The 15,575-nt window shown below is 38.6% G+C and overlaps 1 protein-coding gene across 2 annotated transcripts in view; it reads right to left on the bottom strand.

Moving 5' to 3' along the window:
• The window catches only part of MYLK (myosin light chain kinase), a gene marked incomplete at its 5' end in the record, with an annotated part of 160,661 nt that overhangs the window by 16,917 nt on the left and 128,169 nt on the right, over nt 1–15,575 (bottom strand). For both annotated transcript variants that reach the window (XM_082483392.1, XM_082483393.1), the window contains 5 exons: nt 4,320–4,537; nt 9,657–9,860; nt 10,880–10,973; nt 11,072–11,107; nt 14,791–15,093. In XM_082483392.1, coding sequence (XP_082339518.1) covers nt 4,320–4,537; nt 9,657–9,860; nt 10,880–10,973; nt 11,072–11,107; nt 14,791–15,093 — 855 coding nt within the window. The remainder of the gene's footprint in view (nt 1–4,319; nt 4,538–9,656; nt 9,861–10,879; nt 10,974–11,071; nt 11,108–14,790; nt 15,094–15,575) is intronic.

Raw genomic sequence — 15,575 nt, 5'->3', positions numbered from 1 at the left:
AATGTCAGGAAAGAAATTGTTTCTGACTTGAAACAGGTTTGGATTTAGGTTGAGAAACTTTTGTCCAAGTCTGCACATGTGCCTGAGCAATCGGTATTTGCCTTAAGCGAGATTCATTGCATTACATTTATCTTTTGTGCAAGAGCTGCATCCAGATTAGGCACAGTAGAACGACACAGTGAGGAACGATAGCTCTCCCAAAGAGATTACCATCTAAATAAAACAGATATGAATGGGAAGAAAAACAGATGTAACAGATTCCAATCCTGCTCCTGTTAAGGTTACCACAAGTACAGAGATTTGCAGCTCTTTAATCAAGAGAAAAGCTTAAAAAACCTCAAACTGTAGCAGATCAAAGCTTTGAGGAGACTACAAGAGAAGCTACTTGTCCACAACACTGAATCTTTACAGAATATTTTTATTTACCAGAACTTCCCAAGTTTTGCAACATAAGTGCTCATCCCAATACTGACTCCGCACCTACACTTACCTCCACTGAAAGCTGTTAAGCCATTTCATAAAATGCAATCACACACCTAAGTTAGCACCCTTTTGAGGTATGCAAATCCCCAATTTACCAAATGAAAATGGAGGGATTTATGGGGTTAATAACTTGCCTAATGATTGAACAGCTTACTTGATGCAGCTTTTAAGCACCACCACGGTATTTCACTCACAGTCATGCCGGTGTCCCATTTTAAATGCTGTGAAAACCTTTTTGCTCTGCTTAGGTATGACGATAATAAATTAATTGCAGAAACCTCATTTTCAGATGTTATCCCTGCTTTCAGAAACCCCTCCCTGCAAAGAGTACCCATTTCTAGAGACAGAAACAGACAGAAGAATGCCTGGGAGCAACCCCAGGAAAGCATCTAGATCCCCTGCAGGTTCACCAACCTCAAGACCTTCTTGCCAGATGCCTTTAAAAAGCACATTCCAAAGCTATTCCACAACATCCCTACACTCACATAACTAGAGTTTTCTTACCCCCCAAAAGTAGGATCTTTTTCTTAATATCCAGTCTAAACTGACTTAGCCTAAACCAAGGGCAATGCCTTCTCCGCAGTGGCAACGAGGAGGGAGAGATCACCCTTCCTTTTCCAAGCACAGACGGGAAGCCCAAGATCCCATCTTCCTTCCCATTTGCCTTCTTTGTAAGGTGAACAGCTATATTTTTTTTCCAACTGTCCTGATGAAAAATTACTGAAATCTGTCACAAAGAACCTATTTTCTAAAAGCTTCATCATGATCATCCAAATCTCAGGCTCAGATTTTCACATCCAAGTTTGGAGGCTTTTCTGGGCACTGTGTAAACTACCACGAGCCACTGTGTATGCAAAAGGCTGGTGTATGAAATGTGCTGCCCATAGGTCAGAGAAATGTTTTTTTGAAAACATGGCACTTGAGTGCAAGTATACAGTGTGAAACAACCGATACAGCATTTTCTGTGTATAAAAGAAAAAAGAAAAGAAAAGAATAAGCCCTTTTCTATGCAATAATATATCAAATCTTTAGCCAGATGTTTACAAGCTTAGTACACAAGTAGGATCTGTGTTTGGATATCCCTTAGTTCAGATAGAAAGCTGACAAGCTAGCTGGAAGCTGGTGCTGACACTGTGTATAATCAACCGATTAAGAAAAAAATCTTTACAGTACTCAAAAACCATTCTCTTTTCTCCTCAAGAAGTTTATCTTAAACAATTTTCTACATGTATTCCTCAGCACACCAAAAAAGGTCAGGAAAATATCCCGCTGCAGCTTTGGTATTTCCTGACAGTGTAAGAGAACTAATTAGCTGCAGAAGATGACTGCAGAAGGAGCTGATTCTAATTTCTTTAAAACTGATCAAAACACTGAATATTTAGAGGCATTGGTTTGCACTAGTTACAAAAAGTTAAAACTAAATCTCAGAAGTTGAAGTGCAAGATCAGCCACTGTTCCCTTCAGCAGAGCCTTAGTTGAGCAGTTCCTGCTCAATCAGGGTCAAGTCCATAGTATGAGGGCTCCAATCCAACATCTATCAAAGCCAAAGTGAATTTGACAGCCAATTTCAAAATCACAAGGCTTGAAGGAACAAAAGTGGAGGAATGCACCCACGGTGCACCACATAAGACAACTGGCAAGAAGAGAGCACTTAGTGAAAAGTGCTTTTAGCCATTTTTGTAAGTAAATGAAACAGTAAAAATTGCTTTTACTTTTGGAAAATATCTCAACCAAGATGTTACGAATGTCTTCGTGATTAACACAGTGCTTTCGCTTTATGAGCATGGAACAGGAGGGCACTTTCTCTTCCTAGGGAAACACCACACACAGTGAGTTATCCAGAACGGCAGGCTGATGAAAGAAACAGCAAATACTTATAATGTAACTTTGCAAGAATTAGCAGCATATTAAGCCGAAGGAATGTACAGTATTGTAAAATCAAAATCAGTGTTGGTGCCCATAGCTCTCATCCTTCTACGTCAAGAAAAGTTATATATAGGTTAGAGATTTACCACATATGACATCCCTGTAGCAGCTCACAAGCTAATGTCAGCCATGCAATACACAGTGATGCCACAAGATCAACACAAGAATGGAAAAGCTGATGAATAGGCTACTGAAAATAGGATCTTCCTTTCGCTAAATGTAGGTTTAACTGTGGTTTGAAGTTACAAAGGTAGTTGAAGACATTTCTATCAAGAGGCCATTCTGTGGTTACATTATATCTCTTGTGGATGAAATCACTCACTTTAGCAGTAAACTTATAGTTTTCAGGATGACAGCTGGAATGTCATGGGATGAAGTCTTTCACACACCTTTAACAAAACCTTCAGCACTGGAATTTAGTTGACAGTTCATCTGTTTCCTCAACAAGAACAAAATCCAGTTTATGCTCCCAGAAAACTATTGGCTTCATACTGGTGAAGGAACAAAAATGGCAGCGATCTCCTTTTTTGAATGAATGAAATAAATGCCTTATCTCTGAGTTCACACTGTCCATGTGACCAAGATTCATGTAACACCCTTTTAGAGTTGAACATCATCTGAAAACCTTAAAAGCAGTTCTCTTTTCTCCTATCCATTCAACATACCATTTTTGGCTTGTTTTAGTGAAATTACATTCTTGGGTATGCAGTAGCTTGTTACTAAAGTGTAAAAGAAGTCGGAAGAGCAGCATGTAGGCAGATAATAAAAATCAGAAGACTGTAATTCCAAACTTTACTCTTACAAATATAATTGTTCTACTTTTTAATAAGTTTTAACCATAATTTTGTTTAAGAGGGAAGGCAAAAGATTACAACTGAGAATCTAGCTGTGAGCGACTTTATATAGAGTATCAATTTATATGAGATGTCCCAATCAATTTAATGGCAGAAAAGCCACAAATCTCAGCTCACCCAGTATAACAGGTTCATAAAGTTATTTTGCTCCTTTTAGTTCCTGGAATGATTTTTTTTCTCTTGTGAAAATACAAGATTAAAAAAGATCAGTGTGTGATATTGGTATTGTTCAACACTAACAAACACAACTGGAAGGCTGCTTTTTAGACCTGAATTAACACCGAGCAATATGAAGACAAGAACCCTGCGAGGCCTTTGGCTTTCAAATTGCAGAGCATGTTGAAAATCTGAGTCCAAACTGAATGATAGGAAACAGCTAAAAACAGCTTAGGAAGAGGAGGAGCTTTTCAAATGGCACTTCCTCCTCTCCCCCTCAAACCCATTGCATTATTTTTAAGTAGTGCTATTTTATTAATCATTTTAAGCATGGCCAAAACACAGCTCTTTACAGAACTCCTCCCATGTTTAACATGTATGACAATATGCTATTGTTTAGGATAAGAAATGATAAAGCTAATGGGAAAATCTAAATTGAATGCAATTATCCATATCTGAAAATCTTCTAGAATATCACCTGAACTCCTGCTGTTACAAAAATTTCAAGGATTTGTAGTATTCATGAAGATCATGGTTTTATTCTATTTTTTACAGTTAGAGAGTTAGTGTTTTGTGGTTTCCTTTAGCAAATGTAAATATTTTTTAACATTACCACTACTGTGTATTTTACCTTGTGATCTCCAGGGATGCCCGCGCCATGGAGTCAGATAGGTAGATTGTATTGATGTCACTGCAAACTCCTCGTGAAGATGAGGTGCCCTACTCTCACTCTTGAGTGTCTTCTTTTTCCCTTTTCTATGTTTTCCAAAAGCCATAACTATTTATAGGAAACGTGTCTGTTTACTCTTTGTACATGAAAGAATATAATAGTAAGTATGAACTACTGCTTGTCATACCCTTTTCCCCATGTGATATTGAAATAGGCAGAAAAGTCATTACCTAATCTTCTTGCAAGTCCAAAGTCAATGAGTTTGATACTTGTACCGGTCTTGTTGACACACATAATATTTTCTGGCTTCAAATCCAAGTGGACAATACCCTGCTTATGGATGTACTGAACTCCTTCTGAAATCTGCTTCATATATTTAATGCACTCTCTCTCTGTTAGTTCAAAGTCCTCATCAATGATTCGTTCAAAGAGTTCTCCTCCAGAAACCCTATGAAAGATGGAATAAAAAAGGATTTCTGTAGCATTTTCATTTTGGGAGTAATCAAAATGTTTCCTTTACACAAATACAGATAGTTCAAACTTGAAATAGTCACTTCAGAATGCAGTCTATGTTTTGTAATGGCACTTTCCATAGATGCCCAGATCACATAGGAAGAATCACCTCTTATGCGTCATATAAATCAACAGATTTTTTCCATTCTGAATCTCTTTCCCAGGTTAGGACTGTGAAACCCTCATACTGTTATGCCAGGCAGTAAGGATGTAACTGGATTTACATCCTGCCTTTAGGATTCGGCCACAGCTGGCAGTGAAGCGTGCATTACATGACTGTCACCCCGCTGACACGTGTTTATAACACTGCTCCAGGCTCTGAGCTCACGTTTCTCACTGCCTCCTTCTCTCCTACGCTCCATCACTACACAAATGCAGATAACATAATTTAGAAATAAAGAAAACTAAAATGGGATGAGTCCCAGGAAAAGAGGACAAAACTTCTAGTAGATTGGCAAAAATTTGGGAAGAAGAGAGATTGCAAGTGACAAAGAAAGGCTGAAGAAGGAAGAATTCAAATGATATGAATAATTGAAATGCAAAGCTCAAAGGGTAAATTACTGACACAAGTGAGCTCAGAGGGAATTTCCTCCTTAGCTATGACAGGACAAGGATATAACCCACAACACTTTCAGTGCTGGTATTTTTAGCTGAGCCATCGTCACACTCCTTGTAGGTCAATTCCATTTGTATGCTTACTTAAGATGTGAAATAATTGGTCTTCCGAGGGTAGAATCTCCTGGATTGAACTCTTTGTGGAACTAAAGTAGGACATTTTTAACCTAGATTTAATAAAGCAAAATTTAAGCCGTGGTGTTTGTTTTATTTTTTTAAATTCTGAGTAATCACTGGACTGATTTATCTGCTTACATACAAAGATGGGAAATACTTTTTTTTGTCTGCGGCAAGTGAATGACCCATACAGAAAGAAGCAAATGGTGAAGAGCAGCTTTGCTTTTAGAAATCTGTTCTAAATTAAATGCTCCATGGTCTTTATATGGCTTAATATTTTGCAGCATTCATGCTTATTACCAAATGTAATAGCACATTTCAGTTACAGAAAGAAAACACAACCGAAAACTGGCCTTGCAGTGTTTGCAGGTTGTCAGATATATGATTATATCCCACGTGTACTAAACTGAAATTGAAACATCTGGAGTTCTGGACACATTTGTTGCTTTGGCTATAAGATTTCATAAAGTATATAATTAGAAATGCTACTGCAGTTTCCTATTAAGATGAAAATAGTAAGAATAGCATATGCTTGACAAACTGAGCGGTTATGTTGGATTAGAACACATTTGTAGCATAAAGCCAATAATATGGTTAGAGCTCTGATAAGTTGGGGATCTAGTATTTTGTTACTTCAGTAAGACATTAACCAGTATGGAAATGCTTATGAAAACTTCTGCATACAAAATGTTTGTATCTGGAGCGCTCTGCAATCCCAAATTATAGCCATCCTAATAATAAAAACATGCCAGTTGCATTTTGACTATTTAACACAGATAATGATGACTTATTTTTACTATAAAAGTGCCATACTTTTCAGATTCCTAAAGTGAAAAATTTTCAGAAATCATACCATTCTCTCAAGTACCACTTTTTAGCATATTATTTGGAAATTAACTGCTGTTAATAGATCTGCATGCTGTTTTTAACCTGGGACCTCTAGAGTGGTGTCAGCTGTGCAATATACAGTGATGGGACCTCAAGACCTCTAGTAACATCACTAGATTGAACTGCAATTGCACTTATAGAATGCGTATTTTTGCATTTATATCCTGAGCCAAATCCAGTTCAATTTTTGCCAGGTTAGGAAGCTGAATTGAACCAAAGCAGATTAGGTTCTAGGTATACACAGAAGGTGAAGTCAGCTTTCTTCACACAGTCACAACTAGTTCAGGAGCTAAATCTGTCATTCTTTTCTGGATTCTCCTCTTTTCAGTCTTCTCTAGATGAGGTCACAGAAGAAAATATTCCTGTCTATAGAGTCACAGAATACACATTTTAAATTATTTTATTCTAAGGTTTTGGTCATGGAGGAACAGTTAGAAGAATTTACCTTGGAGTTGCCCAGGCAAATACTCAACTGCATTTTAACAAATCTCCCCTCGAAAAAAAGAGAAAACCTTAGCGACTTGGGCAGACTTAAATCACACCAAATGAATGGAGTTTACTGCTGAAATTTTTCTTTAATAATCTTAATTTGCAATACAATAATCTTCTGATATATGTCAAAATAAACTCATAATCTGAAGTATGTAAAAACTTTAAGGCACTTAGCTCCCAGTGCTGAATGCCATTCACAACATGCTACTGTTTTTCAGATAATCTTTTTCCACCGAGAATCTTATTGTGGAACAGGTACATTGCTATATTTGAAAAGGAAATGCCTGAGACTTGCCCCTGACTTCCAGCAAATGGTAGATGGGAGGGTTTCCAGGGAAGAACACATCAAATTATTTGAAACCTTAGAGTCTTTGATTTTAAATGAATGATACAAAATTCTGAATTTATTATAAATATGAAAACAAACCATATAAAATAGTGGCACGACAAATATTAAAAGGAGAGAAGGTGAAGTTCAAAAAGTTGTAAGAAAGATATGGGAATAAAATTAAAATGAAAAATTTAGGATGAATATCAGGAAGAAAAGTCCAAAGGTCCTCCTCATCAGTAGCCCAATTTGAGTGGAGGGAGAGCTACTGAATTTCGCTAAAGTCTAGTTTAAAAGGAAACTGATGGCAAGAGAGCTCCATTTCTTTGAAATCCATGCAGGCAGACTATGATCATAGCCCTGAGAACAGCTTGGATACTAAGGTGTTTCCCACAACAACTTTGATATGCAAAGAAATATTAGCTTAATAGCTAAACCAGAAATGAGCCATCAGTGATTCCCTAACAATACAGGTGCAGTTGCCATGCCGGGACTGTGTCGGCTGGCTAGCATGTGACAGTATAGAGGCTACCAAGTCATCTGACACAAAGTTGTCACACAAGCATCTCCCAGCCCAGACCTGCTCCAGAGCAGGGACAGACTGCTGCTGCCTGCCTGGGTGCTGCTTTAAGAACTCCACCTCCTACAGCACTCCACACTGTGGAAATTTCAGTGTGGGGGTTCAAAAGCCAGAAAAGACGGCCATCCCAAACTAAAATCACATCCTAATTAGACTAGTTAACAAAACTATTCTGTATTTTTAAAAAGTAAAACCCCTTTGTTGGCAGGGGGAAACTAATGGAGTGTAAAGCCATATGCTATTCAAAACTCTTTATACATCTCCTTGTTTTCCATTAGGTCTGCCAGCTCCCAATTCCAAGCTAAGCAGGGCTCCCTTCCCTCACCGCCATCAGATTGCTCAACTGCTGAGTTTAAAAATAAAAGCACCTTCTTGCACATAAGTACCAAGGTTGTATAATGGAGATCCACTCTCTGAAATACGCTAGTGCAATAGTAGTTTGCACATAATCTAGGCAAGTGCCAAGCAAGCAAAGCAGACGTATAGTCTCTTGCTTTTACCAATTTCTATCTTATACAGCACTTCCAGCCAGCAAAAAACCTGCTGCTCCTTGAGCAGACAGTGCATGAAGTTGATGTGGCAGCAGAACAGTGACTGATGTAACCTTTTGGGAAAAACATTGGCACAGATCAGGATTTCATTTTCTTTCCAGCTGCTACTGCCACAAGTATGGGATTCGCACTAAGCAGGTGCGTCTTGGATGATGCAAACATTGGCCACGTTGGTTGTTCTTATTGTTTTTGAAGTCTGACCGCTACTTTCCATCCCATGTTGTGCAGATTCTTTTCTTATAATGAATTCTGGTGCACGAACGTGCTCTGAACCTCTTCTTTCCTGGAAGTAAATATCTTCTATCTTCAAATACAAAGATACTTAAGTCACAGCCCTGTGAGAAGCTTTACAGCACTGCTTTTATGGTGCTTTTCTGCTATTTCTCACAGTGGTGTGGAGTAAGTAGCTCATGGCAAGCAGTTTCTGGGACGTAAAAATAAGTTTTGCTATCTTACTCAGCAAGAACAAGACAGCTCCACAGGCTGTGCTGAAATTCAGCTTTACTTAATTGTATAGCTTTGGATGAAGACTGCAATGTCTTTCAGGCAAAGGAGAAATCCCCTTCTACAACTGTTACACCTGGACCATCATGGAGAATCTGTATATTGACATTAGGGGCAGATCAAGTCATGTTTAATTAGGTTTTTCTTTGGGAAACAGTAGGTGTAACCAATCTTTCTGCATCTACTGATCTAGATTTAGAACATTCACTGTGTTCACCTGTGGAGATTTTTAGGACAGCACTCCTTTATTATAAATAAATGTTTTGCAATCAGAGTATTTATATTGTTGAAGGAAAAACACATCAGACTAATCCTTTAAGGTCTCTTAAAAATATAAAACCTGGATAGAGCACTTGATGAAAAATGAAGTGTTCCCAATACCTCTTGGGTGCTATAAATTTGCTTGTGTGAATTTTTAATGGAAGTTCAACTATTTTGTTAGAATGTATCTTAGATGCTACACTCTCAAGCATATCTTTCTCTCCTACAATCTGTTGAGCACCAACATTCATTTCTTTGCAAGAGACAACCGGTCAGTGTTTAAGAGAATTTGACACAATTCTTCAATGCATGCTTAGAACTGCCTAAAGGAAAAAATATTTTTTCTCCTTCTTAAACATGTTTTTGGTTCTAAATGCATGCCCAAATTGCAGCTAACTTTTTTCTCTCTCCTCCCAAGTTGGCAATAAAAGAGTGAGCTGCAGAAAAACACCACATGTACTCGATTAAAACCCAAACAAACTAGACAATAAAGACTGTAACACGCTTCACTGATTTTTAAGAGATACAACAAAGATTCACTTACACGGTTTAAACAAGCTGCATAAATAATGGAAAAACTTGCAGGATGTGAAAACCATCCAGGCCCTGCAGATGCCAAAGTTTTTGACAGTCCCATGTCTAGGTAAGTTGCTACTTTTGTATGCACAATTATTTTCAGCATTATTAGCTTTGTTAGTGTGATCTGCTTTATACTTACATTTCCAAGACCATAACGATGTTGGCTTTTTCTTCAAAGGCATCTACACATTGGACAAGTTTTGGATGATGTAGACAGTTCATGATGCTGATTTCATCCCTTATGTTTTCTTTTTCCTTAGCAGAATATGCTTTGAAAAATTTTCCTGCCCAAACTTTTCCAGTCTTCTTTTCAACAAGCCTAAAGACTTGTCCAAATTTCCCCCTGAAAATATATAACTATTTCCATAAAATGTTTTTGCAATGTATGGGCCATCATGAATAGTAACATTTTACTAAATATTCCAGCACAACCACTCCATTCTGAAATAAGACTGTCTTCATATCAAGTAATGTTCTGTACTGATTTTGTGCAGAGTAATCTGCAAGAACTTTTGAATGAATACTGCATTTAGAGACATCCCACTATTCCAATTAGCAAGTTTTATATAAGAGGGTTCAAAAAATGAACTCCTACCAGGCTTTAATTCATGTGACTCAAGTTTTTCTGCACACAGTTTTCTATAGGTCATACACCTCTGAAGAGGCAGCAGATAGGAGACATCTCAGGTACAGGATATGGGTGAAATCAGAATCAGAATGCTGGAGTCTTTCCATACTATTATTTCACATTGCCGTATATGTACAATTCTACCTATGATACCTTTATCAAGATTTGTTAATGGCAGTATATGGAATCCTCTTGCATTCTGCACCACCAGCAGCACAAATCACTGAAAGATTATCATGGCATGCAATTCACATAACCACGAGTTTGAGGACTGAGAAACGCAGCCAGGCTAATCACTGACCTTCACTGAGCAATACTATTAATGCTCTTGGGATTATGACTGCTGTCAACAGAGATTCTAGTCTGTGGGCAGGATAATCTTATTACCACTAATGGATATAATGGAAATGCAAGTGCACAATGTGTACCTTTTTTCAGCTAGCTTTTAGAACACTGAACAACTAACGAACCCTCTAGCTTTATTCATTTGTAGGCTCCATTTTCCTTGCCAGAAATGCGTGTAGTGCCTATTTAAAATTATCGATTAATAGGAATAAAGGATCTTTATGGAGTGAAGGCCAACATATGTTAAAATCTATTTTTACTGCAACACAGGAGCCCAGCTGGAATGTTGAAAGTGCAAGACACCGTCAAACAATGAATGCACGTGATCTATATAATTGACTGGTAGCCTTGAAAACTCCATGTCTTCAAAAGCACAATACAGTACTTACGATCCAAGTCTTTCTTCAATATTATAGACATCTGAAACTTTTTGTTCAGTGTTGATAGTAACTGTCCGATAGTCGACCTCTGTTTCTTTCCCTTCTACAAATAAGTAATAAGGACCATGATTACAACCTCCATAAAACATGAATTAAAAACACAGATTTGCATTTGTCCTGATTAAAATGTGAACTTCTTACCATCATCAGATAGCTCCACTTCGTCCTCCTTAAGTTCTATGATGAAAATAAAAAGACATGAATAAATTATTATATAGAATATGGTACTTCTTTAAGATAGTCAAATTATTCACAGTACCATGGGCAACTGGTAGACCCTATGGCTAAGCAGCAAAAAGTAGTCAGGGAGTTTGTGCATTAACTTAATAATTAAAAACTCTTCACCACTTCTGTGTGACTATTGACTACATAATCACAATCTGGTGACCATTTGTTAATAAATCAAGTTCATGTGCTTTTCAGTACTTGCCTATCATACCTGCCTCCTAGAAAAATCAGCATAGTGAATCAGCTCAAAGTCATCTAATAAATAACTTTAGGAATACCTTAGTGAAATAGAAAATAAAATATAAAAATCAATAACAACATTTCTGGTTTGATGACAAATCCTTTTCTGGATTTTCTATGTATTTTTTTGATTGCAAAGACTAAAGTAAAGCAAGTTTGTACATGAAAAGATTTCCTCCAAAGCATCCAGACAAATTTTTCAGACTCAAGATGACTAGAAAATTTGGACAGCATGCACTTTCCTGAGCATGCCTGAATTTGGAAATCACTGAGGTCCAAATGGACCTTTAGTTCTGCAGGCATACTCAAAGGCAGGCAGAGATGTTGGCAAGCCCAGGGACATAAGACAGAGTAAAAGCTGGCCAAAGTGTCTTGATTTTAATTCTTAATTTTCATGTGGATGAATTGTCAGTAGCACTGGTTTCTGTGTTGTTCCCTCTGTTGCCTGCAGGTATGAGGGGAAAGGGGTTGTAACTGGAATGTTGTTATATATTACTTACACTGCTTGGGCTTGCTCCTAAGACCTGTGGCTATGACAGTAATTTGAGAAACTGCAAAGGCAGTTGCACAGTGACCTGTACAAGTCTCCCTTTAGCTGCTGAAGCTGCACTTTGCCGTCGTAGAGTGCAAGCCTAACCAAGTGATTTATCCCTGCTGTGTCAACATATTTATGTTATGAAACCTTAATGTGGTACTCTGGATGCTGTTAGGTGCTTTAGAGTATAGAGTTATGTTCAGGGGATGAGAAGAAAACAACAGAAAGAAAGGGGGCAGGGTGAGCAGATAGCTGGTCTGATGCATGGGCATCACCTTTGCACATCCAACACATGATGCTGCGTCTGTATTCTGGTAGCAAAGCCAATCAAGTAGGTGTAATCTGTTATTAAAGCCCTTCTCTCTTTTTTTCTGGATTTGCAACCCTTGTATGTCCCAGCACAGACTAGCTGGTTTGCAGTGATTTACCAGAAGAGCAGGGAGGGAAGCGAGCCCTCCCCACTCAAGGGTAGCTGTCCTCAGATCTTCCTCAGCTAGAAACCACACTTGCATAGAGCACATCACATTTTCCTCCCCTTTTAAGGGCTGCATAAGGGAGCTGATCCCAGCCATGCTGCCAGTAGTTAATGTCTGCCAAATACTGATTAGACAAAGAAGCCAGTTCCCGGTTCTGCAGTGACACTATATTGAAGCCATGAACTAGAAACATTTTGGTCCACCAGTGGAAGCCTAAATTAGATAAGCGGAACATATCTGAGCTTGGTAAGTGCTGAGTAGCTGTGCTCAAACTTTTCTCAGAAATGAGTTAACAGTACCAAATTTTCCTCAAACATGGCAATGCCTAATTTAATCTGTTGTGACTTACAACCTTATTTTAGTAGCTGTTTTCTTTAAATGCACAGTGAAAAGTTGGCCATGCCTTTCTTCACTAAGATTATATTGAGATTGCTAATATGCACTGGCCACTTCAGTATGAAAATCAGTAATCAGTCTTTGTGGCAGCAGTGGAAAATCCCGCTTCGCAGCTAAGTGTTTACATAGATGGCAGCTTAAAGTCCTGACTTTGAGAGGTGCTGAACACAAGCATTTTCCACTGCCTTTAATTAAAGCACCAGTTATATTTACACACTTGAAAAATCACGCTTTGTATGACTTGCCCTTTGTCCACACTAGCTGCAGGATCAAGAATCAAAATCAAGAAGCACAGGCAGTGAGAGCACCAAGACAACCCGCCCTTCCACAAATAGAACACGTTTTCTTTTCAATCAAAACAACTTTTTTTTTGCTGGTTTTTATATGCATCACAATGATGATGATCACAATTCATACTCTTTCTAGCCTTTTTGTATTAAATCTATGTAAGAAAACTCTCAGTCTTATAAAGAAAAATAGCTTGTTTGCTTTGGCAGTACAAGTAGTGCTTGCTCTAGGAAAAAAAAAAATGAAGGGAAGAGTCAGCTCCCTAACCCTAGAAGGTGTTCATCCTGCAACTAAAGAAAGAGGGCATTGAAACACAGGGAATTTTGTTATGAAGAGCCAATACTGTCTAGCTTCCTTTTCAATTTTAATGTTGTTTTTCTCTCTTTGAAGAGAAGCTGCATTTTGATTTAGATTAGGTTTTAAATCTTTAAAATAGAGGAAAGTAATTTCTTAGAATGCATTCAATTTAGCATTTGAAGAGAAATATGATTTACTTTTGCTTGGAAATGTCTGTTGAGAGGCTTACGCAGTTGTGCGATGCTGCACCACTTTGCTATCATTTTGTCTTGCTGTGGCAATAAAAGATAACATCGCAAGAATTATGTGAGACCCTTAAAATTCCAAAGCCCTGCATACATAAGTAAGGACAGAGAGTTACAACACATAGTCCACTCCTCAAAGACAGGAAAAATGGCAAAATACATTATTCCTGATCTGGACTTTTTGGTGTGTTATGACTATCAAATTGACCCTTGCACAGTAGGCAGATGTGGGTGTGCACAAAAATATGCATTCGTTATCTGTTTTTAAAAATAATGCTTATTTTTGTGTGTGCTTAAAATTTTGGTGCCATTTTCTGAATATTTTCTAAAATGCTCCAGCTCTTCCCATTAGTCCTTTGAGAAGATATTAAGCAAAAAAAAAAAAAAAAAAAAAAAAAAGAGGCAAAAGATACTGAAAAATATTTTTACAAGCATGGGCAACTGTAATCAAAAACCCTAAAAAATATTTCTAGCACCCATAACACTGCAAAACCAATATGCTAAATAGGATAGCCTTGAATTCGCAAGATTGGTGTACTCGGGACAACAGGACTGAGGTGCTCTACCCTGCTGGGATGTGAAGCACAGGAACGACAACTAGGTATGAGAGGCTGATTCAGTTTCTGCTGCATATTCAGTGTTTGACTAGCAGCAAGCACATTTATTTTTCCCAAAAGCACATTTGGGATAGTGTTTATGGCTTCTTTTTTCATGGTGTGTCCAGTATAAACTGTAATGAATCCATCACATGTTTCAGGTAAGCCACCAAACATCATTTTCCAACTGGGCACGGTCTGAATGTGTAACTTATGTGTGAAAGGTTTCATCTCCCATTACCTGTGCGCTGAACTACAGAAGTCTATCAGCCAGCACTCGCACAGCAAGCCAGAAGTCCAATTATCGGTTGCTTTCACAAGGCGGGGTTTTGGGATCCCTGAAGCCAAGTTCCCACAACGGATGCATGCAAAACTTATATGCTCAGACACCCACATGAAGTCTGCGAAGGGACTTCAGCACACTTAGAGCCAGCATAAGCATTCACTGCACAGAAGCACACGCAAAGGAGTGTGTTCAGCTGCCTGACCTCACTGGGGAACTGTTAAGATATCGTTTAGTTGAATTTAGATTCTTTTTTAAAATCTTTTAAAAACTAACCTTCTTGTTTCTCTCCAACTTTTACCAGCTCAGATTCTTGACTGGGCTCACTGATGCCATACACGTTAGCAGCTCGCACACGGAATTTGTACTCCCGGTCAGCCAGCAGGTCCTGCACATTGAAAGAGGTGCTGCGGCAGGTAGTGAGATCTGTCCATTTGTTATCCACTGAGTTCCAGATCTCCACAGTGTAGGACTGCACCGCGCTTCCACCATCATAAGAGGAACCGTACCACGAGAGAGTGAGGGAGGAGCTCCGTATGTCTGATGCGCAAGGTGTTCCGGCAGGTGGGTCTGGTTTATCTGCAAAAACATATATGCAAGGCCCATTAGATGACATTGTGAAGGCAGGAGGTAGGACTTCCGTTAGGGTATTACTGGCCCTAGCTAACAGCCCTTTTCTTTCTGTGCCATTGCTCTGCTTCAGAGGTTTGTCCTACAGCAAAAAGGAAGAACTGCAGCACAGAGAGACTTACTGAATTAGCTAACATGGATGCCAGTCCCACATGGGCCTCAGCATGGGCTATTCAGTTCCCCGGGCATCTTGCTAAGCCATGCCGAAGCCTAATGCCCTTCACAGCTATCGTTACAGAAACTATTCATACTAAAACCAGTTGCAGCTACGCTTGCAAGTACTGAAATCAAATCTCCCACAGTAGTGCAAACCACTCCTCAGTGAACATCCTTAGAGGTTTACCCTTGTAACAGTCACCATAGCTGTGATGCTCTTTCTCCAGCTCCCTTCACCTGCTTCTGTACTTCAGGGGCACCGCTGACCTTTCACA

The sequence above is a fragment of the Vanellus vanellus genome (genome assembly GCF_965231255.1).
Source record: "Vanellus vanellus genome assembly, chromosome: 5".
In the NCBI taxonomy this organism is placed as follows: Eukaryota; Metazoa; Chordata; class Aves; order Charadriiformes; family Charadriidae; genus Vanellus; species Vanellus vanellus.
The sequence above is the reverse complement of the archived record's forward strand: the minus strand, read 5'-3'. Positions and strand labels throughout refer to the sequence as shown.